Here is a 26,702-nt window from a genome sequence, read left to right on the forward strand (position 1 = left end):
TAAAAGTTACTTTTACAAAGGGGCCCTAGTAAACATTTCAGTTTATTCTTTAAATCCTACAATAATATGTGCTTTGTACTGACCTGAAAGAGCGCGGTTATAATAATCTCCAGAAAGGGTGAAGTGTGCATAGCCTTCAGGGCTAGCTCTTATGTGCTGAAGAAAGTTCAGACCTGCAAAAGAAGCAAAGCTCACCACAGAGGCAGGAGCAAAGCTGCCCTCCCCAGACAAACTACACTTCCAACACCAGCTGCAGCTGGAACCAACAGCCCATAGGAAAGCACACATCACAACAGCATTCTGTCTGCGATCAAAGTCTGTGTACCAATTTTCCTGTTTTATAACCAGTGCATTCAAATATTATTATCTTGTGCTGGAGAGATGGCTCAGTGGTTAAGAGCATTGGCTGCTCTTTTAGATGAACTGGGTTCAGTTCCCAGCACCCACATCCAGCTCACAGCCATCTGTGACTCCAGTGCTGAGGGATATGACGATGACCTTTTCTCCATGAGGCAAGACACCCATACACATAGATATAAATAAATGTCTATCTATATACATACATACATACACAAATTCATTCATACGTACGTACATATGTATTATCTTAGTTTGTGAGGATTTGGCACTCCTTTAAGCACTGTACCTAAAACATGGGTCACTCCCTCTGTCCCCATCCCCAGCACATAGGTATAGCCAAAGCCTTAGTAACATAAAAAGGCATTTCTCCATGAATGCAATGAAAGAGGGCAATAATAAGAAAGGCATGTCTTGCCAAACGTTAGCTTAAATTGCTTTTAGTGTATTTCTTAATTCTTTTAAGAATTTCACACATTTTGATCATATTTATGCCCAGTTCCTCTCCCTAACCCTCCCAGATCCACCCTGACTGCTGTACCTTATCCCCACCGGCAGGCAACACTGTAGCTTCCTTTCTTTTTAAACCCATCAACTTCAGTTTGAGCTGCCCACATACTCCTGGGTGTGGGGCCATCCCCTGCAGTGTGGTTGACCTACCAGGAGCCACACCCTTAAAGAAAACTGGCTCTGGGTTTCCTATAAACCATCAGTTGTCCACAGTTCCTCAGATAGGTGTGGGGGCTCATGAACCTCTTCTTACTCCATATTAGCTCAAAATTATAAGATTACCATAGCAGTCCTAAGTGGTTAAATAATTATTCTCTACAGAGAAGCCATGCATGCCACCAGTCAAAACCCCAGTGGTTTTTAATTGTGTAGCCCTAGAAAGCACAGAGAAGGAACAAATCTAGGATGGGCAAAGGCTGACTGACTTCAAATCCCCAGAACCAAACTTCATGAGGAAGAAAAGGCTGGCAAGCTGGAAACCACAGAATCATATCCATATATTCTCTCTCTCTCTCTCTCTCTCTCTCTCTCTCTCTCTCTCTCTCTCTCTCTCTCTCTCTCTGGGTTTCTCTGTATAGACCTGACTGTCCTTGAACTCCTGAGTGCTGGGGTTAAAAGTGTGTGCCACCATGGCCTGGCAAGTGACAGGTGATTTTTCACCATTTCCCCCTCAGAATCCTAGCATATGCAAGAGAGGGCACTGAGGAAAGAACACTCCTGCCTGGGTCCCAGCCCACCAAAAGCAGGTAAGTAGGGTCGCCTCACACGTGGCTCACTGCAGGAGATGCCACGTGAGCCTTCTAATAGGACCCTGTTTGATTTTCAAGAGAGAAACAGGCAAAAGCACTCTGCTCCCAGCTTTTGTGACTCTATTCACCACCATGTTTGTGCGTGGGAGAAGATACATAGAATGTACAGACAGAATAACTCGGCTGAAACTCTTGATGTGATGGAAATTTTATCAGTGTCAGTTTCTACTATTCCTGAGCTATTAGCTGAAGCCACACATAGGAAATAAATTTAAAATCCTGGGCATTCCTTCCTTGTACACCCTTGAGCGTACTTACTTTTCTTGGCTATCCCTTGAGAACCCATGCCCTCAGGTGTGGCTCGTTTTCTTCTTGAGTGCCTCTCTCTCTCATAACCCTCCTGCTTTAAGTCCATACTAAATTATCTTTACTAAACCTCAACTGGCGCACGCCTTTAATCCCAGTACTCAGGAGACAGAGGCAGGCATATCTCTGAGTTCAAGGCCAGCCTGGCCTACAGAGTGAGTTCCAGGATGACCAGGGCTACACAGAGAAACTGTCTCAGAAAACAAAAACCCTGAAAACCATGTTAAGTTACTAAGTTTTACCTACACCATGAAATAGAGGGTAACAAGAATGCATGGAAAACGTCAGAAGCAGGCCCTACGAACTGACCAGCACTGGGCTGCTGGACGAGCTCACAAGCCAGGCACACTCACGGGAGAAGGTAAGCTCCGCCAGGGGCACATCACAGTCCATGCAGTCATCGATGAAGCAGATGCACACGCTCTCAGCCTTCACCTCCACTCCAGAGATGTGTGGAGCCGGGATGGTCCCCGGGTTGTCTCTGCTGCTGGAGGCCAGGGACAAGGACTTCAGGGGCTCCGCATTCTTGAACAGCCAACTCGCTGCCTTCTTCAGCTGGCCTTCAAGAAAATCAGAAGGTGAGCAGTTTCCTAAGCTTCACAGGGATCTGTGAGCAGCCCAAGAGGGCTGCAGTGCAGAAAGACCCTTACACTGAGGTAAGGTGTGGGGGGGAGGGGCACGTATAATAGGAATTCTGCTCTCAAGCACACAGAGTTAGCTCCTGGTTGTTGCACACCCTCTACTCAAGTTAATAACACCTTTCCTGCTCTGACTCCCAAGAGCCCCTCCTGTGCTATCTGTGAACAGATCATTAGGGGACAGAGGTGGGGGCAGGAGTAGAGGTGCCCAGAGTCTCAAGGCCACTTGGTATGCAAGTTTCATCTCCACTCTTGTTTTGCACATGCGGATGTTAAGTGTCCTCAAGTGCCTGACTCTGCGCATAGTTTGTTTTCTCAATCGTAAACTCCCTGAGAGCAGAGAACAAAATGAGACGTATGCATGCTCGTGAGTACAAAGACGTGTGTGTGTGTGTGTGTGTGTGTGTGTGTGTGTGTGAGAGAGAGAGAGAGAGAGAGAGAGAGAGAGAGAGAGAGAGAGAGAGAGAGAACTGTTAAGACCACCTGCCTGAATAACAACCAGAATGCTAACACCCTCTTCCTCCCAAAAAAGGAATGAAAGGGCAGAGATATTGGAGGAACAGGAGCAGGGAGGGAGTTGGGGAGCAATGCCACCCTACACCCAGAACTCAGAATGTGAGGCAATTTGCCTGCTTGAGGCTCTGAGCAAGGTGAGAGGCTTTAGAGTGGTTCTTCACTTCCCAGCTATGAGTACTGGACAGGCTGCTGGCTCTCTGTGCTCTGCAGCATTAGAGGAAGTAAGTACTCAGAGCAGAGCCTGGTCCTGATCCTGGCTCCACGTAGCTGTTATTTTCATCTTTTTGAGTAACAAGACTAAGTGGCTTTAGTTCAATAACAAGGAAATCTAAAAGGTTCTTAGAACATGGAAGAAAATATGTTTGAATGGCTAAAGAGAGAATAAAAATAATAATTTAACACTAGATATGATGAGGTATAAAGTTAAATCAAAAGCTTCACTGTTTTCAGGAGTAAAGGTGCTTTAGGTCATGTAATGAGCATCTCTATACAAAACTGGCCCTTGTGGCCTGAGCATAGCATTCTAGAAGAGAGCAAAGAGCTGTGACGACACCACAAACCATATCTTGGTTTATGAGAGCGCCAATGTACCAAGTCAGCCTAGGGGTCCAGTGTGAGTGGCAACAGAAAATGGGGTTCACATGCACAATGCACTAATTCAGGCACAGAGAAGAGTGGTGTAGTTTGAGGGGAAAGTGGACACAACTGGAGACCATTATATGAAGTAAAATTACTGAGGCCCAGAAAGGCAAGTGTCATATGATTTCTCCCATTTGGATCCTAGCTTCCTTATAGATACACAAAATCACAAAGCCCATTTGCACTATCACAGTCCCCACCCACTTATGCATGAGACTCCCAGCGCCTGTACCTCAGCACCTTTCCGAGGCACTGGTACTTAACTGTGGCTGAAGCTCTGGGCAAAACTAGCATCACTTCTCCTTCAAACCTACAGGTAGAAGGTTTGTTCTGACTATAAAGCTCAGCAGCCTCAGACAGGGATTGCCTGGCTACGTCTTTCCTTGCTAAAAACTTTCACTAGCCCTTAAAGGAAGCACTCTGCAGCCTCTCTTGGGCATCTCTGAATCCCGGGGCACTGCTCTCCACTTTGGGCCCATTGTTAAGTTATAAAAGGCTTACACAAACACAAGCTCTGCAGCATGGTAGCACATACATACGGAGATGGTCAGCCAAAGGATGACTCACGGCCCAGGCAGGACAGACAGCCAGTTCACCAGACTACTCAGGATGACATGAGACTTAAAATTCCTAAATTATCTGTAGGACTTCCAATTTAATTTTTTTCAGACCAGGGGTTTAATCTCTAGCACTTCAGAAAGAAAAAACAAACTCTGTCTGTCTGTGTGTGTGTGTGTGTGTGTGTGTGTGTGTGTGTGTGTGTGTGTGTGTGTACACTTGTGTGTGTACGTGTGTGTGTCTGCATGTGCCCACACACTATGCACATATAGCACCTAGAAAAGTAGAGAATGCACACAAGTGTAAAAGGCTAGAAGGAAAAACAACTTCAACTATATTGCTTTTTCTTAAGAATAACAAGGGTTGAGTGTGGTGCACCATGGTGGAAGGACAGAATGTGTAGTGTGCCATCGTAGAAAGGACAGACAGACAGACCTCTCTTTGGTGCACATTAGGCCAACACAATGGATAAACTCAGGCAAGCTTACTTAACCTGCCTAAGCCAGTTCCTCATCTGAAGAACAGACAGTAATGGCTATTTCCAAGAGCAAGGAGACTCCTCAAGAAATGCAGAGCCAGGCTGGGGACAGGGTCAGAGCTCACAGTGCTGCCTACTGGGTTCCTGCACCAGCACTGTATACAGCCAGGCAAAGTGGCTCACACCTAGTGCTGAGGAGGTAGAGATGGGCGGATCAGGAGTTCAAGAACACCCTAGGCCATATGACAGGTTCAAGGCTGGCCAGGACTACACGAAGCTCTAACACTAAATAAAACAAAGATGACCTAGGCAGACGGCTCAGCAGGTAAAGGCACTTGCTGCTAAGTGTGACAACTTGAGCTCAATCCCCAGGGCCCACATCGTGGAAGTTGTCCTCTGACTTCCACACACAGTGTCACGTGTGTACCACAAACATACATGCACACAAATAAATAAATGTAATAGGTGTGTATTTGCTTAGAAGACCAGATTTGTTTCTTTGTTGCCTTGCTTAAAAAACAGAGAGAGAGTTCTAAGAGCTCAGCACATGATCGTGGCCATGACTACCATCACCACTGCCATCACCTGCACCACCAGTGACCACAACTAGCAGCTACTTCAAAGGGCCAGGCTCTTGCCCACAGCCAGGGCCTCCTGCCAGAGCTTCACAGGGAAGGAAGAGCTAGCGCTAAGAGGCTCAGTGACTTGCCCAGGGTCCTTTAAGAGCAGCTGATGGGGGGCAGAGGAAGAATCTGGCCCACAGAAGCCAGCTCCAGAGCCAACCTCCTGATCACAGGAAACCCTTTGTGTCAAATCACAACTATGGCTAAAACCAGAATGATGCACAGCCACCCCCCAATCTACCCCCACACCCACCCCCCACACCCACCCCCCACACCCCCCACACCCCCCACCCCCGGCACCAGGATACAGAGGGCTCCTTGAATATTCATATTCTCCCTCTTCCTCTCTCTCCCTCTCCCTCTGGTGGAACTGAGGAGGAAATGAGAAGGAAGTATGTGTCAAGACAAACAGCAGGTAACGGAAACCACATTCAAATTACCCTGGCACAGCAGAAGAGCCTTGCGACAGTCGTCCATGCTGAAGCCCAGCTCCTGCAGTCTCGCCAGCTGTAGCTCTAGGGGGCAAGTTCATACGCATTACTCCATAGTCTGACGAAGGGGTGAGTAACACCACCTCACACTGACCTCCTACTGTAAACCTCTATCCCACGTGCCCGGGCTTTCCCGTCACTCCCTTACGTGTGTCTTTAGAAGTGGAAAACTGGCACTTAGTGTGAGCAGTACTACTTCCACATTTTCAAAGTCTCAATTTTTTAAACTAAACTTGAAGATGAGTCATACAGCTCTACAAGGAATTCTGGGAGGAAACCAAGCTGCAAGCTGGAGCAGTCACTGTAGGGTCTTTGTTTTTAAATTTAAAAAGGGGAGAGGGGTCATACTTGTGATTTACAGTCATACTTATGACAATTAGAATATGAACAATTCAACTGTGCATAAGAAAATTGAAAAAGGTAAAGGGGGGTGGAGGTGTTACCAGTATGGTGGATAATTCCATCAATAAGGAGGCTGAGGCAGAAGGATTGGTGTAAATATGAGAACAGCATGGGTAATTTATGACACAGAGAAAAAGTGAGTGAGAGAGAGAGAGACAGGAGAGAAAATGTTATTAAGAAGATTGATTGGGTTTCCAATTAGACACCTACCCAAGACAGGATCTAAGGTATGCCTTGACCCTTCTCTGACATCCTCTCCAATTCGAGAGGCCCCTGGGAGGCAACTGCTGACAGACTCTGCCTCCACGGCTGCCGGGTCCGGTGCTGCAGCACTGGCTTGCTCTGGGATGGATTTCGCGATGGCAAGAAACAGCTGAACATCGTTATAGGAAAGCCTGATATCCAGGGCGTGTAACTGAATCTAATGGGATGGAAAAGGCGGCGATCGTTTCAAAGTTACTCTTGGCTTTGCGCCCACACCTCACTCCAACATAATTCCTACTCCATGTCCCAGAAGTCCAGATATCACTACAACCTTCTCATTTAAAAGATTTCAAAGATCTTGAAATTAAGCAAATGATGACAAGGTCATATGTCTCAGCCATCAGATAAGAGTCACAAAACTGAATGGGAAAAATAACAACACTAAACTTGGATAATTACTAGAGCAATTAATACCGCATAAGGTAGGAAAATAGCTGAGGGTGCTGACCATTTATTGGTAATTTTGTTAATCAATTTTACATAGACCCAATAAACTGATCAACTGTAATGGGTAGCCTATAATTACCTGGAAGAGAGTCTCAGTAGGGGACTAACTCTATTGAATTGGCCTTTAGACAGGCTCTGGAGGTGTGTCTTTTGTTTGTTTGTTTGTTTGTTTTTTGCTTTTTGAGACAGGGTCTCTCTGTGTAGCCTTGGCTGTCCTGGACTTGCTTTGTCCACCTGCCTCTGCCTCCAGAGGTGTGTCTTAAGTTAACTAACCCAGCCTACTGTGGGTGGCACCATTCCCTAGGAAGGAGGTGTGGAAGTGTGTGAGAGAAATCAAGTTGAGTACAAGCTAAAAAGCAATCATGTATGCACATACTTCTCTCTGCTCTTGACTGTGGATATGATGTGACTAGCTGTTTAAAGTTTTGCCTAGACCTCGTTACAACGCTGAATCCATAACCTAAACCCTTTTCTCCCCTCAGTTGCTTTTCATCAGGATATTTTATCACAGCAACAGAACTGAAACTAACACCAACAAAAATTGATCTAGTACTCAGAGACAGAAGTAGGAGAATCAGGAGTTTCAGGACAGCCTAAGCAACACAAGACCCTAATAATAATAATAATAATAATAATAATAATAATAATAATAATAATAATAACAACAACAACAACAACAACAACAATAACTACAACAACAACATTATTATTAATAAAAATAACCTTTTCTTTATTCAAACATAACCTCATGTTGGCTACATGTGGGACCACCATTTCTGAAATGCACTCTTCCTCAGAGGTGAGCAATATACTCCACTGGTAAGGGGAGCACAGATGTTACAGGCAGGCACATGGTGCAAAGCTTTGTGAAAGAGCCTTATTCACTCACTCAGTTTTTCCCAGTGAGGTACTGCTGAAACTGAAAAGCAACATGGCTTTACTCTTTTGGGTCCTCATAATCCAAATGGACTGATTAATCATTGCCTTCTTATCAAAACAAACAACAACAACAAAAGAGCACCTGGCTTACAGAGATGGCTCAGCCGTTCAGAGCACTTACTGCTCTTCCACAGTACCTGAGTTCAGTTCCCAGCACTCACACTAGGTGGTGTGGTTCTGGTCTCTGTGGGCATTCACAAACACAGACAGACAGATAGACAGACAGACAGACAGACAGACAGACAGACACACACACACACACACACACACACACACACAAATACAAAGAAATAAAATCTTCAAAAGAAATCAATATCAAGACCCCCAGAGTTTTAATCCTCCTTTGTCTGGTCCCAGTGAGACCTTCTGCTTCTGCCGAGCTCAGCTTCTGGCCTGGACTACCCTCCTTCCTCTGCTGGCCTGTACCCTACCCGCCCTCAGATCCCCCAGTCCTGCAGCACTCTACCCACAAGGACTATTCTTACGTATGTTGACTTCTGCTTTCCATCAACTTTCACATAAGTTCAAAATGATACTAGCCTAATAAAGGGTCTATTGTACTTGTCCACACTACAAGACCCTAGGTGACACCACATTTATTTTGCATCTGCTGAGGTAACTACAAATGTGCTAGCCTCAGAGCGTCTGCACAGGGAACCAGGGGCACACTGGTGGCTTAGACACTGCTCGACATTACCTCTAGAATGGGCGGGAAGTCGTCACTGTTGAAAGCATCCATCAGCCCAGAGCTACTCTGGTAGGAAGAGTTCCCCACCAGCTCCACTTGGATTTGCACTGGATCCACAATAGAAAGAGCTGTGTCCTGCTCATTCCCCAGTCGGCATGAGAACACCTGAAAAGGGAACGTGATACAGCGAAGATTACAGTCGACCTTGGGAGCCTCACCGCTGAGCAGCACCAGTGGGCTGTCTCAGGAGCCATCAGCCTGTGGTCACCAGGCCAGAACCAGCTAAGAAGATCCGGCTGCCACTCTGGTGCAGTGGGTCACCTGCAGGAAAGTGTTCCCAGTTCATCTACAATGGCTTACAGATCTCCTGCCCTTCGATTCAATAATCCCACTTCTAAGAACTACTCTAAGGAAATAATACAAAATATAGAAAGTTTTGCTAACTGTTTTAATAGTTGAGAGAAAGAGAGAGAATTAACTTGAAATTGCAGAACATCTATTGGTGAGGCATCTGCAGTCACTTAAAGATGGGAATTAAAAGCAAAAGCAGTGACACACTGACCTCTGCCCTTGACAGACTGACATAGGAGGACCACAAGTTTCAGGCCAGCCTGGGCTACACAGCAAGACCCTGAATCTAGAAACACCAAACAACAGGAAAGGAGGGAAGGAGGGAAAACACAGTTGAAAGACTGTACAGAGAGCGAGCAGTGGTGGAGCATGCCTTAAATCTGTAAAAAATGAGCATGTCACAGGCCATGCAAAAATACAGCCCCATCAAAATATTACAAAGCTGGGCATGGAGACTCATGCCTATAATTCCAACACTAGGAAAGCTGAGTCAGCAGGACTATAAATTGAAGGCCAGCCTGGGCTACATACTGGGATCCTGTTTCAAATGAACAAAATAATAGTAATAATATAATGTTGACTTTCTTTTAAGGACAGGAAAGAACACACCAAAATGGCAATAGAAATTATATGTAAGACAGGTAACTTCCCCTCCTCTCAGAATTCTTAATTTAAAGTGTATTCATTGTCAAAGCTGAGGGACAGATACAAAGGAGTCCATTACATTAGACCTCAAACTTTGTATGCATGAAATATTCTGCAATGCTAACAAATAAACAAGTATGCTTTGGGGAAGACTGAAGGAAGCAAGGAGGGGCTCCCATTTGCAACCAAATTATTTTGTGTTCAAAAGGAGCATGGAGGAAAGAAGGGAGCATTCATTTGAAGCTGCTCACCCCACACAGCCTCTATCCTCTTGGGTTTTCTTAGCACTATGGAAGCCATAGAGGCCCAAAGTCCTTCACCATATTCAAGATTGATTGTATTATACGTCACCAAGAGTACTGATCTACCAAAGAGGTCCTAAAACTGAAGTCTGGTTGTACCAATTAAAAAAAAAATGGGCATCTCAAATATCTCGTCACTTCATTTTTCTGAGCCGCTGGAGCAGGGAAATTTCATCTTCTCCTTTGGGGGCTTCAGCTACATCACGCCCAACAGCTCCTTAATCAGTCACCATGATGCCCCACTGGCCTTGTCATGGCCTGGAAAGCTGACAGCCTGCCACTCCAGGATCAGCCAATAGCTGAGCACGCAGCTCCTTGTCCTGAGTTGAGCTTTCCTCACCTTACAGAGGCAAGTGGTCAGAAAGAAGAACCGCCCCCCACCCTGCCACTGCCCAGTTTTATCCAGCTACATCCACACGGAGGAACGCATATGGCTTACAGTGAAAACGAGTAACAGCAATGGGAGGAACACAAAGAGCCATCAGAAGGGGCAAGAGGCTGCGCAAGCATCCCGCACATGGTGAGAGAAGAGTCGCTGAGATCCGTGAGCTAAGAGCATCCCACGGAGACGGCTTCTGCCTTGTCTCCTCTGTTATCTCCAGACTTACGAGAGAGTGGATGCTGTTTAGAATTGCATATGACATAGCCAGGTGACAAAGGCTACGCAGGTACAAATTACCTCCTTCATAATAATCATGCCAACATCAGAGGCATGACCCTTTAGGTCACACATGACTCTCTAGGGTGCACTACAGCTCAGCTATTCCTGAAGGGATGGATACCATATAAAACCCTCATCGCCTTTTCTAAGCAGGCCTCCCTTACCCCAGGGCCCTGGCTCTTCACACGACAGTCCTCAGTGAGAGGGAGGAGGATTTGAGGCAAGTAGGACCACTGCCTCAACTGTGCAAACCTACCATAGAGTTTTTCTAAGGCCTTGGAGGAAAAATATTCATTTTCCTTTTCCCTTCAGGCACTACACAAAATCTAACTGTACCTGGTGATCTCCTACTCAATCCCGAACTGGATCTTACATCTAAATCCTCCTTGAGAGATCATGAGGGAGACTTTACAGTATAAGACGTTAACTTAGCATATGATAGGAGGCCCTGTGGTGCATGTTTTTCAGCACTGGTAAGAAATACTGCATAATCCCAACTCGGGGGAGAGGAGACATGCAGAACTAGACCGCCCAACAGGGTGCTGATGGGAATGGGACTAACGGGTCTCCTTGGCTTGTCCTGGGTATTCATAGCCTCACAATGGGGAAACACAAGAGAGTAAGTAAGCTACCAGTTTGGAGCTGGTAGCTTAGGGAACGATGTCTCTTCTTAAGGAACGATGTCTCCCTAAGAAGAGCTCGGGAGGCCATGATGGATGTGATGGCATAGATTTGAAACTCCAGCTGCTCCAGGGGCTAAAGCAGAAGAATCAAAAGTTCAAGGCTAGCCTAGGCAACTGAGACAATCAACACAGAAAAGCACTGGGCTGAGCAGGGACTGTAGCCTACCTCAGCTGACAGAGCGCCTGTCCAGCATGCACGAGGCCTTGAGTTCAATCCAAAGCAATACCACACACACACATACACACACACACACACACACACACACACACACACTCCTTTATACACACTATATAACCATTTACATATCAATTATATACATACGATATGTGTGTATAATATATATAAAGTATATACATATTACATGTGTATGTCACATATACTATATAAATACACATACATAAAGTGTACATATATGATATATATATTTAAATTACACATAGATGTTACATATATACTATATATCATATATTATACACATATTATATATGGGTTTAAATCATATAGATGCACTACATATTTGTGCATATAATTATCCTCCACATATATGTATATATATAAATTACATATGCTATATATCATATATAAATTATAAACACAACATGCTATATATTTTATAACTGTATATACATATAAATTACACACTATGTATGTTTTTACAGCTACATATGGGTGTACATACACAGACATAGTTGTGGGTCTTTTCCAAGTTCTACTGACTCAGAAGCTTTGGAGGTTGGACCTAACAGTTTGACATAAAGAGGGGCGGGGTAGGGATGAAGCCTAGTGATAAAGTGTTTGCCTAAGCATTCACAAGGGCCTCAGTTCCATTCCTAGCACTAGAAAAACATGCATTCAGGAGGCAAATACTTTTCCAGATGCTTCTCTCTGTAACCCAACATGCAGTACTGTAGTTAACACAGACTTCTTACCTCAATGCCAAACAAACTTCCTGAAAAGGGACGATCAACAAAGCGAGGCTTATAGGTGAGCACTGTGGTGCCTTTCAGGATAATGGCATTGGTATCAAAGCAGGACACATCTTCAACAACCACAAACTCTGTGCCTGCAAAGGAGAGCATCATCAGTCAGGTTAAGCAAGGAAGCTGGCATCGCCCAGTTGTCCAAACACAAGTGACACAGTCGCACCAGGTGAGAACCACAGGTGAGACTGTTCCTTCTCCAGGACGGCTCTCACCATTCTGCTTCAGTGGCATGCCAGACTCAGGATCTGGAAGGCACAGCAGAGCTAACAGAACAATGCCCAGCAGAAAAGGCCGGAAGGTAGCTCCTCTCTTAGACCTGCATGCTCAAGACCAATGGAGAAATAACATCCCAGTCACGTGGGAGGCCCAAAAGATACCCTGGGGTTAAAAAGTGCATTGTAGGCTGGAGAGGTGGCTCAGTGGTTAAGAGCACTATCTGCTCTTCCAGGGGTCCTGAGTTCAATTCCCAGCAACCACATGATAGTTTAGAACCATCTGTAAGGAGATCTGGTTCCTTTTCCTGATATGAGCGAAGGCAGAGCATTCATATATATAAAATACATGAATAAATAAATATTAAAAGAAAAAAAAGCACCCCTTCTTCAAAGGACTTAGAGTCAGATGTGTTAGTCAGGCAGCGCAATTATCACAACAGGTTGGCACAGCTGTTCATGCTGCCCACATTGCTGTCCAACTGCTGCTGTTAGGAAGTGCTGACAGCTTCCTACTCACTATGTCTGAAAGACTGGGTTTCCATAAAAATCAATCAATCAATCAATTAATTAATTAATTAAAAAGTATAATGCTAGGTCCAGAGGTTTGCATCAACAATCTCAGAGCTTCGCAGGCAAATTCTAAGCCAGCCTGTGATAGAGTGAGACCCACCTCAAAAAAAAAAAAAAAAAAAAAAAGGAAGAAAGAAAGAACGAAGACACTTTAATCCCCAGCACTCAGGAGGCAGAAGCAGGTAGATCTCGGTGTTTGTGACCAGCTTGATTTGTGTGAGACTCTGTATCAAAAACTAAGGTGTGTGTGACTATGACAGAGAAGCTGTCCTGAAGACAGGCCCTGAGCTAACACCCAAACCGACAGTCAGTGAAGCGCACGCGCAACAATCACCTGTTACATTGACCTTGACCTCCAGGTGCCTCTCGTTGGACACGGGGAGGGAAGACCGCTTGGTGACTACTCCACTCTTAACGGTTTTGGGAACAACAGCAGATTCACTGCTGGCATTGCGGTGGCGGGCAGGAGTGACATTTTGCTTCTTAATATCACTGGGAGTATGCAGGAAGTCATGAACCAACAGCAGCCAGTCAAATATGAGAAACACACGGAGATTGTTGAGGACGACAGTGAAACAGGAGGAATCCTTCGTAGATCTATAAGAAAGAAAATCACAAAGAAAAACACATTATTTCGATCACTGCCAAGGCCTTCCTCTGGCCCAATAAGCAACCACTCAAGGTTGTTCTTCTGTTTTTACATTATCCAAGGTGGCCTCAGATGCCAGGAGCCAGCAATCCTCCTGCCTCAGGCTGCTGTGAAGCTGCAAGTACACAGCACCAGGCCATGTCCCACTCCAGCATTTCCTAAACTGCCAGCTTTGAGCATGGGAACACTTTGAGCAATGCTTTATGAGCACACAAAGTATAGGCTCTCTGGAGATTAGTCACATGTTTTAATGAATTTATTTTATTATGTTTATGAGTGTTTTGCCTGCATGTGTGTCTGTGCACCATGTGCAAGCCTGGTGCCCATGGAAGTCAGATCTGACTGGACCCTCTGGAACTGAAGTTATACACAGTTATAAGCCACCATGTGGGTGCTGGGAAATTGAACCCAGGTCTTCTACAAGAGCAATAAGTGATCTTAATCTCTCCAGCCCCTCATTAAAAAACAAAACAAGGAGAACTCTATTTAAGAAGGCAAGATAGCAGTGCCCTCAACTAACCAGGTCCCACAACAGGCACTTGGCAGTGTCTAGAGACATCTGCAACGGTCTCTAACACTAATTATTATACTATTATTAATTGAGAGGGCACAAGTGTCACCTGGTAGGTAGAGCTGGGATGCTCCCAGCCATATCACAATGCACCAGACAGTGTGAAACACAGGCTAACCACCCCAATCCAAGTACCCAAAATGCTCAAATCTGACCTGAGAGCCTTTGGATGCTGGGGCGGGGGTGGGGGGGGGGGGTGGGAAGCATGTATATCTCTGTACCACAGTACCCAAGGAGACCAGAAAAAAGGCCTTGGCCCCTTGGGACAGGAGTCACTAAAGGTTGTGATCATGATTTGGGTTGTAGGAATAAAACTTGGGCCCTTTGCAAAAGCAGCCTAAACTGCTAAGCCATCTCTTTAGCCCTTGGATATTTGACTGGCAAAGCCTATGCAAATTCTCCAAAATAACAGGGGAAAAAATCCAAACTCTGAGAGGTTCTGGCCCCAGGTACTTCCTTCAAGGAATGGCGAGCCTGTAGTGCTGGTTTGGCCAGAAGAGCAGAGCCTTTGAAGTCGAGAGACCCACACTAAAACCATGTCACTCTCAAGCTGTGTCCTCATGGCCATGCCACCCTGTTTCCTCGTATATAAAATGAGAAACCCTAGCTCTGAAGGAGAAAGCACGAGGCACATAGCAGGTGTTCTCCAGCTGCCAGCTTCTTTCCTGACAACAGGTCTAGGAGCCACGAGGCTTTTAGAAGCTCAGGACTGCTCCACAAGTGCCACGCTCACATACCAGTGCTGTCTGGCTTCCTTAGCTGCGACTAACCTCTTTTAGCCTGAGAAGAGGACATTGGCCATAGGTGCATAGCAAGTGCCCTAGAGTGGAAATGGGACAGAGGGAAAGGCAGGGGACAGGGACTTGTTTTATAGTCTTCAGTGTTCCCAAGAAAGACTCTCAGGCCTGGCCTGAAGCCACAGTGTCCTCAGGCAATGGCCAGCTCTATTACCACACTAGCAGGCAGAGGAAGGAAGGCTAGAGACAGGCTGGGGACAGGCCACGGGGTCTGGGGACTGAACTTGACTTTGTGAAGAGACCCTGGCTCTGGCTGGACATTTACTGACTCCCCGGCCTGTTTGGGAAAGGCTGACTTGGGGGATGTGCCTAAGGCTGGTTTCTCCAGTCTCATTTCGGCTAAACCTGGCTCAGTGCCTCTCCTTAAAGGGCATGGCAAGGCGCAACTCCTTCTCACACACAGCATTTGTCACAGAAACACTCTACCCTTTTGTAATGAACAAAAAATGTTGCCCTCAGTAAAAACTTTTCCAGCCCATTTTGAGCAGAGGCTGTCAGACCCAGTGTAGCTGGAAAGTCAGTATGTCAGGCCCTGTTTCTGGAAAATATTTCAGCCTTTAAACACTGTGGGGTGATTTATATTTGACATGCAAAAATCCCAACAGAAGAGCAATTCTTCCTGAAGCAGTTCACTCCTCTCGCTAACAAGGGCACTTCTGTTAGCAAGAGCCAAGGTAAGAATCGATTGTTTGGCTCCATGAAATTATATGCCTTTACTACATGAGCAGAATAATGCTTCAGGCCTCCTGTATACTAAAGCTATGGTGGGGAGGGCCAAAGAGCTGACTATTTAGGAAGTCGAGATCAGTCACAATAAAGCTAATACCAAGGCCCCCCTCTGCAGGAGACCAAATACAGGAAGACTAGGTTCTGAGGAACTCTTCCAAGGGGCTGCCAAACACACCCATCATACCCCATGCTGCACTCAGCCAGTGCAGAGGCCCGAGGCCTGAAGAGTTAGTGGGACTCAGCTGTGATATCAGAGGCCCAGCTCTAACTTGTGACTGCTAGAACCTTCCAAGATTCACCTGGATCTTCTCCAGGTGCCTGGCCAAGGCAGGGAGCAGCAGGAGGCCACTAGCACTGCCATTCTTAGGTTCCTGATGCTCACACAAGGGCTAAAATGTCTCCTTCGCTAGGCCTCCCAGAGGTAGACGGAGAGAGCAAGACCTCCTCCCTTCAAAGGTGGGACTCTGAGCAGAACAATGAAACACCAGCCATCCACGTACAAGCAGAGCACAGCCATAAGGCTCTCATGACAGCAGTAACAGCAGCAGGGGCCTCGGGTGCCAAGCACCTCGCCAGAGTGACACAGCTCTTACCGCTGTCCAAGGCAGGAGGGCTTTGTTTGAACTTTGGTTCATTCCATAAAGGAGGAAAGAGAGCCTCACCAAGGCTACATAGCCATTTGGAGGGACACTAAGTCTTGGAGCTGAGGTCTGTGGGATCCTAGACCATCCTCCCTCCCCTCCCTGCCCTTCCCTCCCTTCCCCACCTCCTCCCATAAAGCCAGAGCCGAAGAGACTTGAATAAATAATTGTTCAGGTCAAAACCGCCTCTCCTTTCATGTAGACCAAAAGGCTTTTGGCTTGGGTTTTTCCCTTAAACTCACATAATTTCTTCCTTCCCCAAGTCACTTTACAAATTAAAGCTTACAAGGAGGTTGAGTTTGAGGATGGGCTCAGCGCCAAACTATTTTTTTTTTTCCTGTTTTTAGAGCAACAGAGACATCTTTTGGTGAATTCATGATATTGCAAGGGAGCAGGAGCTATTAACACAGCACAGTGCTGGTGAGTGCTAATGAATGCTGGTGTGTGCTGATGAGTGCTAGTGTGTGCTGGTGAGTGCTAGTGTGTGCTGGTGAGTGCTAGTGTGTGCTGGTGAGTGCTAATGAGTGCTGGCTAGTGCTGGTGTGTGTTGGTAAGTGAGTGCTGGTGAATACTGAAGAGTTGTGGAGAGAGCTAGTGTGCTAGTGAGTGCTAGTAAGTAAGTGAGTGCTGGTGAGTGCTAGTATATGCTGGTGAAAGCTAGTGTGTGCTGGTGAGTGTTGGTGTGTTCTGATTGAGTGCTGGTGTGTGCTGGTGAGCATCCAACTGCCTATCCTTACAGTTTCTCTGATGATCTAAAGCCACATGGACTTGAAAGGAAATATTTCCATAAAGAAAGGCAGAGTTGGGGAGGCCAAGTATAGGGGTACGTGCCTGTTATCCCAGTACTGGGAAAGTGGAGGCACAAAGATGCTGACTTCAAGGAAAGCCTGGGTTACACAGTGAGACCTATTTGGGGGCAAAGAGTATACAGGGGACAAGAGGACAGAAAGTGGAAGCAGAGCAGACTGTCAGTCCACTACCTGAGATGCAGCTCAATCTGGATGGAGCCCTGGGTGGCGCTGCTGCTCTTGGAGGGCTGAAAGATACAGTTGAAGACATTGGTCATGCCAGGGCTGGGCTTCTGCCCAGCATAGCGCGTGTCAAATGCCATCATGGAGTGGGAAACCAAGTTAATAGACTTGGTCTGGTTGGAAAAACTCTCATAGAGCAGCTTACATTTCTTAAAGTCAAATCTGAAAGGGAAGAAAGCAAACGAGAAGTTAAACACAATCCTGCCATACAAAACCAGTTCACATATGCAACAGGAGCGATGTCATCAATGCATCAGAGTGTCTTTCCATCTGCAAGGCCACTCGAAATGCAACAGTGGTACCGTGCCTTAACCCTTTTCCAGTTGCAGAGAGGAGATCCTACCCACAGGAATGCATGAGGACTAGCAATACACCCAGTCTATCACATCCTCGATGATTTACCACCATGTCCCATCCCAGCTGAGAAAGCCATGTGTTAAGTCCTAATCCCCAGGGGGCAGCCAGGGTCTCTTTTGACCTTCATCTGTGAAATTATAGCTTGCCTAAGGCTTCTCTCTCCAGGGCCAGCCTGCATATCTGTGTGAGACCACTACAGCTCACTAGAAGCAACCCAAACACACCCTATTCTGAATAAGGGAAGTAAGTCAACTGACCCTCAACAGAAGTGCATCCAAACCCACTCTCTTTTCAGAAAAAAGAGAAGCTGCAAAGAGTGACTAGTAGTTGCTCAGTACCATTATGATGCACACAGAATCATTTGGCATTGGCAACCTAAAGGTACAGCCAGGCATCAAAAGAGTAGCTAGCCCCAACAGTGCAGGTTCCCCATGACACGGCTCCCCTCAGCTACACAGGCTTTGAACAGAAAGACAAACTAGAAGTCAGAGTGATTCAGACAGACATTACTAGCTTTACTGTCTTCAATGTTTTCAAGTGTAACCAAACTTTCCAGCCATATAACCTTGGGCTGGTAAAATAAAAAGACAAAAAGTAAAATAAATCAGCAGCCAGGCAGGTAGTGATGGTGGTGGTGGTGGTGGTGGTGGCGGCAACAGTCTACAGAGTGAGTTTCAGGACAGCCAGGGCTAAAACAGAGAAACCCTGTCTCGAAAATCCATAAATAAATAAATAAATAAACAAACAACAGCGATCTACCTAGAAAACTGGAGCTCAGCTCTGCCCCACTTAGAGGACAAGGGAGGGCTTTCAGGATAAAAATACAATATGCTCTTCAAAATCCCACTCCAGACTCCTACGCAACAGATTCCCACATCTGCCCTAACAAACAAGTGACAGCAGCTAACTACCAAGCCAGCACATGCCCATAAACGGAGCAGCTGCTATGTTGCTTCTAGAGGTTTCCAAGTAGGGAGTTCAGCCTAGTGCTGCCACTTTTCAAAACAGTTCTCATTCGTAGTGTCTGTCTGTCTGTCTACACCTTTATCGGTCTGGAATTCTCTCAATTTTAAAGCACTGACCCAGTGGCACTCTGCCCGGAATTGCACAGACACAGGACAAGGTGCCCCACCCCCACTAGTGGGACCATGAAGTGTACCAGAGCACTGAAGTGCCACCCGAGGCTATTTCAGAGCTCTTTGTTTTCCATCTGCCCTGTACGTGGGGTACAGTGGCACACCGATGTCCCAGATGCTCAAGGAAGCTGATGCCAGGACCCTGGAGTTGAAAGTGAACCTAGACAACACAGCAAGACTACACCTCAAAACCAAAATAATACCCAAAGCAAATGTTCTTTCTGTCATTAGAGAGCCCGTCGCCCACAGCGTCCTAGCTAGAGGGAAAATATACCTTCAGAGCTTTAAGTCTCCAGTATTTGGGGCTGGCCATGAAAAGAGAATAAGCGAACCTGACATGGCTGATAGGACAACCAAATTTAAACTTTTAATACAACTCTCAGGGGCCAGGGGTAGGGTTCTGTGGTACATGATCATTAGCAACACACACACACACACACACACACACACACACACACACACACACACACCTGCATGCACATACAAACATGCTCACAAACATACATTACATTCACACAGCACTGAGATGCTTCATCAGCCACAAACCACCCTTGCACTCTCTGCGCTCTGCTAATGTGAAACGGGCTCATTCTCACATTGTTCTTACTAACAGTAAAATCACAAGAGTTATTCAAAACTGCTGGGTGTGGTGGTACATGCCTGTAATCTCAGCTCTTGGGAGGCAGAGGCAAGCGGATCTCTGTGAGTTCGAGGCCAGCCAAGTCTACAAAGTGAGTCCAGGACAGCCAGGACTATCAGAGAAACCCTGTGTCAGAAAAATAAATAAATAAATAAATAAATAATAAAAATTAAAGAAAACCAGTTCATCAAAGCCTTACCTAGCTAGGGAGCCAGAGCCTTCTTTTCCTTTCGGGTCCTTGAGCTCCAGACTCACGTTCACCATATCGATGAGGAAGCACATGCAAGTATACACTTCTCCACTCAGCACAGTCTGTGAAAGGAAAATGCTAGTCAACCCTCAGGTAATGGGGTTAACCAGAAAATGAGCTCAAAGGTAAGGAAATCTAATCCCCCTGCTGTCCCACCCACTTCGCCCTTCTGCTCCCTGCAGTCTTGGAGGAATATGCACATAGATGACCATCATCTGAGACTGCGAGTTATGGCAGAGCACACAGCCAGCCCCACTCACGTGAATCCTTGGGTCCTGCAGGTCGTACGGCCGCATGAAGTCCTCTATGGGCTCCCCCAGGTTGTTCTCTAGTAAGCCTCGGATCAGTTTGTATTTACACAGATCCAGGGAGCAGTGCACGGAGGACAGACTGCCATGGACACTTACGTCTGCAACAGTGTGACTTATTTCTCTGAGGAGGAGAAGAGGCTATACTCAGAAACAAGCCAGTAAGCGTCCTGGCACAGCCAAATGTAAGGCTACCATGTGGCTATCTACATTATCAGCCACTTAATCTCTAGCCCAATGACAGGAAAAAAAAAAAAAGCATGTATCTCCTGCTGAGCAAGATACTGTGACTGCCACCCTTTAACTAGAGAGGCTTTTAGCTCCCAAATGTACATAAGAAATCTCCAGCTCTAATGAGCTGGGATGTGGCTCAGGAGAGGACCTCGTCTAGCACACATGGGTCCAGGGTTCCATTCTGAGCATGCCAAACAAGTATACACACACAAATATGAACATATACAAACTAATACATACAAGCTGAATAACTTTTTTATTTTACACATGTGGATGTTTTACCTGCATGTGTGTCTGTACCCCACATGTGTGCAGTGCCTGTAGAGGCCAGAAGAAGGGACTGCACCTCCTGGATCTGGAGTGGTGGGTGGTTTTCAGCTGCCGTGTGGGTCCTGGGAATTGAGCACGGGGCCTCTACACGAGCAACCAGTGCTCGTAACAGCAAAACCATCTTCCTAGCTCTAAGTTTTGATTTGGTTTTCAGTTTCTGGTTTGTTTTTGTTGTTTCATTTTTTGTTTTTTGAGACACTGACACTGTGGCCCATACTAACCTGGAACTCATAGCAATCCTCCTGCCTCAGCCTCCTAAATATTGGGACTACAAGCATAAATTATAACAGGCCTTAGCCTAGGAGTAAGAAAAATCTCGTTCAAGGCCAGCCTGGTCTACAAAGTGAGTCCAGGACAGACAAGTCTACACAGAGAAACCCTGTCTCGAAAAATCTCACAAGACTCAAATAGCTGAAAAATACCAGTTGGGAAAGTAGTAATGGCCAGATACCCAGCTCTTAGCTCCAGTTCCCACGGTAGATGGAAGGAAAATAAGCCTTTCCTCCTGGGCCCTCCGGGGAGGGGGTGGGGTGATGCCACTCATTACCAGAAAGAGCTGGAGTGAGACTGAAAGATGCTTAGGGCTCATGCTAGCACTATAGAGCTCTCTCTGCCTCCCATGGATGCAACAGGCATCATGAGTCCTCCAGACAACTATGCCTGAATAGTGTCTCAAGGGGTGGGATTTAAAACAGAAGATGTGCAAAGTTATACTTTAAAAAAAAAAAAAAAAAAGGCCTGCTAGCATACATCTTGAATCTCAGCACTTAAAAAGGCAGAGACAGGCAGATTTCTGTGAGTTCAAGGCCAGCCTGATCTACAAAGAGTCCAGGGCAGCTGAAGGTACACAGTGAAACCCTGTCCTGAAAAACTAAAAACTAAAACAAAAAACAGACAAAAACAAAACAAAACACCCAGTGACAATGCAGTCAACAAATAACAGAGAAGCACTACCAAGTGGGGTGCGTCTGGGTGGAAACAAAAGCACATTGCCACTGCACTCTCACTGGGCTACAGAGTCTTGCTGCCCCCACACAGCACCGAAGACAGTAGATGAAGCTTACAGAAGCCAAGGAGAAGAGCACTTCTTAAACGCCATTGCTTGCAAAGAAAACCAAGAGCTCAGTTTCTAAATAAGAAATTCTTAGGATGGCCGAGCCAGGCTAGCCAAATAGAGCCCATGCCAACCATAACTGGACACCAGCCAGGGAGCTCTGAAATAACAGGTTCCAGTGAGAGAAACACCCAGTGAGCTGAAGTGTAGCAGTCATCCGAAGAGAAATGGAAACTGGCATGCAGTGAGGCCCCACACCTGGGGACGGAAACTGGCATGCAGTGAGCCCCCACACCTGGGGACTGGGCGGGGGGCTAGCAAGCTCCAGCCAGGTAATGAGGCAAATCTTCGTTTGGGATTTGTTTATATACTTTCATGTGTACGTGTGCGTGTGTACATGTGTGTATGTATATGCAGGTGTTCATGGAAGCCAGAAGAGGGCCTCAGACCCCCCAGAGTTGGAATTACGGACTGCTGTGAGCTGCCTGGCACGGATGATAAGAACAAACAAACTTGGGTCCTCCGGAAGAGCAGCCAGGCCTCTAACCACTGAGCCATCTCCAGCCTCAGCAAATCTCTTTCATTGCTATCTATCCACTTTCTACCTTTCCCTGGAGTTAAGATGCTGCTTTCTTTCTCCCAAGCCAAAGCACCATAGTGAAAGATGTGCCATGCATGGGCTGGCAACAGGCCGGGAAGGAGGAGCACTCCCTAGGCCACACCCAACCTTTGGCCCTGAGCCTGACTCTGCTGGTCTCGGATCATAAAGTTTCCCAGGATGTTATGGACCCAATGAGAACTGAACCAATGGCTGCTCTAACCACAGACACAAGCATCCTGCACAGGAGCCTAACTACAAAGTAAACCCAAGAGGGCCCCTTAGTTTTTCCAGAGCACTTTCGATGGACTTCCTGGTGTGGCAAGGCAAAACTGCACCTGGACAGTTATACAAAGCAAATGGACGCCAGGGGTGAGCAGTAGCCAGTGCAGAGTCCACTACAGTCGGCATGCTTACTCCAAATGCCCATCTTCTCCAGATGCCCTGCCTGCCCTCCACCTCCCTATCACCACTCAAATCCATGCTAAACTCCAACACTTTCCTCTGTGTCTCCAAGGCAGGGCTGTGTCATCTTGCAACACAGTCCCCAAATCAAACACTAAGTTAGAGTCATCTACCATCTTCCTATGTCCCTCAACAAGCCTTAAGCCTTGTGGCAGCAGCATCTTCTCTGCCATCACAGAAGCCCTTGTGACTGGCTAGCACATGGTAAGGACTCAGCTAAGGAATGTGCTTTTCCTGACTGACCTTACAGCACTGAGTCCCAAGCTGCTAAGATTCTGCTTACATCATGTTCGGATAAGACACTCACTTGTCCAAATTCCTCTCCACCTGCAATTTCAGCCTACACGGCTCAGTCAAGAGACTTCCTCCTATCTGTCGCACAAAGTAGGAAGGGAAGATCAGGTCCCCACTGCTGTGTTCTGAGGCTTTTGAGCTCTCTCTGGGGTGTCTCTCTGCAGCAAAGATGTTCATGTCCTGCAGATCCACGACAATGCAGTCCAGCAGGCAGACGTGGTCTTCTACAAGGACCCAAGGAAAAAGAGAGGTGAGGACAAGAGCAGCATGCAGAAAGGGCCGGCCAGGCCTGCGCAAACTAAAGCACAAAGTCAGTCCAGTTTGTCTTTGAAAATAAGGGCCAGCCATTGCCTCTGTCCTGCATGCTCAGAACCCCAGCTTTCAGGGGCCCCAACTATGGCCTCAGGAGCCCACAACGCATGGTGTCAGAGCTGTGTCCACCACATCCTGCTGCCCACCCTCCACTCAGGGGCCCCAACTATGGCCTCAGGAGCCCACCACACATGGTGTCACAACTGTGTCCATCACATCCTGCTGCCCAGTTCCAGCAGCAGAATTCCTTTTTCAAACACATACTCTGTCTCTACTACCACTGATCAAGCCCAACCCCCCCACCCCCCCACCCCCTCACCCCCCACCTCCCCCCCCCCCCCCCGCTTGCCTACACCTCCACAAACTATCCTCCAGTGTCCCGCCATAACTCCACTGTGGCCCTCATAGAACCATTCTTTCCACAAACTGCCTGCACGGAAAAAAAAAAATAGACTGAGACATTCTCTTCCTTTGGAAACTTCGGTGGTGAAAATGCCTACGAGGCGCTACATAAACCCATAGCTTACTTTTCTGACCTCATCTCAAGCCATTCTTCCATTTGCTCTCCAACCTCAGGCCTCCAGGCCTTTGCATCTCCCAAAAGGCCACGCCCTTTGCTTCTTGGGCAGCCTCATCAGGACCATCGTCACCTTCCCGCCTTGATCTACACTGGGTCCTCAGTTTTCGTCTGTCTCTCCCATGTCACGCGCTATAATCCATCAGTACTTACGCTCATCTAATACCTTTCTCCTGTAAGTGCCACACTGGGAGGAATCCTACCCAGGGGATGCTAGTGCACTGGAGACAGTATTTAACACCTGGCATTAAGCAGGAGCTTAGCAAACAGTTCTCGAAAGGACAGTTGCACTAACAACTGTTCCAAAAAGCCCAAAGAGAAAAAGGAACCAAAGCAAGAACACCTATACCAGGACGACTTGCACCTCTGAGAATCATTACTGATACTAACTTTAGTGTCTCCGTTTGGGGCAATTAAATGGTGGCCTTCAAGGACAGGGCCTGGGTAACGGTTTATGAGGGCACAGGACCAGTTTGGCTATCGTCATCCCCTGGGAGCCATCTGGACATGTACAAGTCCCACAGACAACAGAAACCTTCTTTATGTCTATTGCATCTTGTAATTGAATCTACTTTAGAAGTTGCGAGAGACTACACCCGCCTAAGACTCAGAAACAGATGCTGTCTCCTGTCAGCTTCCAGTCTCCCTGGAAGGGCCTCCTCGGGATAGTCCCCATCTTCACTACACAACCCTTGGCCCACCTCTTACCTGGACTGCTGGAACTCTGGCTGACAGCTGGCACGGCCTGCTGCCCACGCTGCTTGATGGAGGCACTGGGCACAAACTCACTCTTCAGGCTGCCAAGCCCCATTCCCATTCCGGCAGGAGGCATCATGAACAGCCCCTGTACCTGGGGCCCCTTGGGGTCCTCTGCACTTGTCATCTTCTTCACACCGTGTTTGGGTGTACCTGTTGGAGAAGCTGAAGGCACAGATTCCTAGGAGGAACAAAAGAAAACTAGAATGCAGAGATGAGGGGGTAACAATGCCTTTCACTAGCTTGGAGATCATACCCCAGTCTGTAGGTTCTCAAAGACTCTGTAGTAGATACACCGCCCTCAGACCCTAGAGACAAGAAACTGAGAGTCATGACACCACACACAACTAGCTGCAAAAATGTCACCCAAGATTCCATACCTGCTGAGAACTACAGCGGTATTGCAAGAAGACAGTCTTTGGCTCAAGAACAAATAACCAATTTCAGTCAAATTCAACCAAAGCAAATCTCTAGCCATACAATATATTTGCTGCTTTAGGGGAGAAGAGGGCTTACTGTAATTAAAAAAAAAAGTGTCTAGGGGACTGAAGATGTGCCTCGGGTATGAGAATACTTCCCTAGCCTGCAAGAAGCCCTGGCTCCAATGGCCATACCACATACACTGTGGATGTATGGATAAGCGAGCCTGTAACCCCAGGACCACAGAGTTCGAGGCTATCCTCAGCTACACACCAAAAAGTATCTAAAGGCAATATGACTGCAATAGCACTGGGCTCAGGAAGGTCTGTGCATCTTAGCCTCCCCATGTGCATTTACATCCCCAGCTAAGTAACCACAGAACTGAAACAAAAGGCAAACAAAGGAGATGAGCCTCCCATGCCAGGTTCTCCTGAAAGCACACGGTGCCTTTAGCCGATTGCAACGGCAGAGCTGATTCCACAGAGTGAGCCGGTCACTGGAGTTTTCAATTCCCTCAGGACCCCTCAGAGCCTTGCCCGTGTGCATCACGGGACAGCTGCTTCTCGGCCCTGTCGCAGGCACCCCTCTGGGAGCATGAGAAGCACGGCTGTCTGGTACTTCTGCAAGGCTGACTCCCAGCTTTGGAAAAAAGGTGAAAACTCCACAATCTCCACTTCCTGAGCAGTAATCACAACTAAGAGTGAAGTGACCAGACTTCCTGCTTTTCCCAGGGAAGATTGCTAGGAAAACGCTGTCGTTTAAATGTTTCCACATTAAGACTGCCCTCCTACTCTGCTTACTTCAACTGCACAGTGTCTGTTGTTCTCTCGCTGCATTTTCCTCTACTTCCTCTCTGCAGCGAGTTTAAATAAATCAATGGCTTGAGGAGATCAACCCAAAGCTTTTGAATGACTCTGACTTAAAATTATGGTTTAAGCACAAGCTATGGTTTGGGGGAGGGGAGGAAGGAAAGCATACTCCAAAAAATCCAAACATGTTCTCAGTAAAATGGGGTTTTACAGGAAACTGTCCCACATGCAGGAGTCATAAACCTGGGGGCACAGGGCACAAGTGCTCACGCGAGCTACAGGCGCCGCGTCAGGAGTAATTGCTGTTCTTGGGCCACTGGACACTGTATTAGACACACCTGACATGAGCAAAAGCACCAACAGGCAAGTGCAAACGCAAAGTGGATGAGAGGAAAGTGTCAACACAAAGGCCGCCAGTCAGCACTGAGCTCCTATGAGGAGAGCTGAAGTGCACAGCTAATACAGCAGATCACAGAGATCTGGACAAACGACACACTCCACACAGCCTTATGGAATTCCACTGAACAGCCACCAGCGTGTAACACAGCAGCTTTCCTGGGGTTTCTGGATATAAAATGAGGTCATTCAGGAAGTACTACCCAGGGCTAAGACAAGTCTCTTAATACAGGCCTTAAGAAAGGCGACAAGTAACTCCCCAAAGCAGCCAC

General features: G+C 46.9%; 1 protein-coding gene across 7 annotated transcripts in view; it reads right to left on the reverse strand.

Moving 5' to 3' along the window:
* Window positions 1-26,702, reverse strand: part of VPS13D (vacuolar protein sorting 13 homolog D) — a 229,158-nt gene that overhangs the window by 138,306 nt on the left and 64,150 nt on the right. For all 7 annotated transcript variants that reach the window (XR_014780258.1, XM_084787200.1, XM_084787199.1 and 4 more), the window contains 12 exons: window positions 24,758-24,986; window positions 23,174-23,384; window positions 20,138-20,309; window positions 19,827-19,939; window positions 17,444-17,656; window positions 13,411-13,673; window positions 12,238-12,371; window positions 8,675-8,830; window positions 6,538-6,748; window positions 5,875-5,949; window positions 2,336-2,542; window positions 84-173 (listed from right to left, as the gene is read on the reverse strand). Coding sequence is in view for 6 of the 7 variants with exons in the window: in XM_084787200.1 (XP_084643326.1) it covers window positions 84-173; window positions 2,336-2,542; window positions 5,875-5,949; window positions 6,538-6,748; window positions 8,675-8,830; window positions 12,238-12,371; window positions 13,411-13,673; window positions 17,444-17,656; window positions 19,827-19,939; window positions 20,138-20,309; window positions 23,174-23,384; window positions 24,758-24,986 (2,074 nt within the window). In the remaining variant the exon portion in view is untranslated. The remainder of the gene's footprint in view (window positions 1-83; window positions 174-2,335; window positions 2,543-5,874; window positions 5,950-6,537; window positions 6,749-8,674; window positions 8,831-12,237; window positions 12,372-13,410; window positions 13,674-17,443; window positions 17,657-19,826; window positions 19,940-20,137; window positions 20,310-23,173; window positions 23,385-24,757; window positions 24,987-26,702) is intronic.

The sequence above is a fragment of the Acomys minous genome (genome assembly GCF_964271855.1).
Source record: "Acomys minous genome assembly, chromosome: 6".
NCBI lineage: Eukaryota > Metazoa > Chordata > Mammalia > Rodentia > Muridae > Acomys > Acomys minous.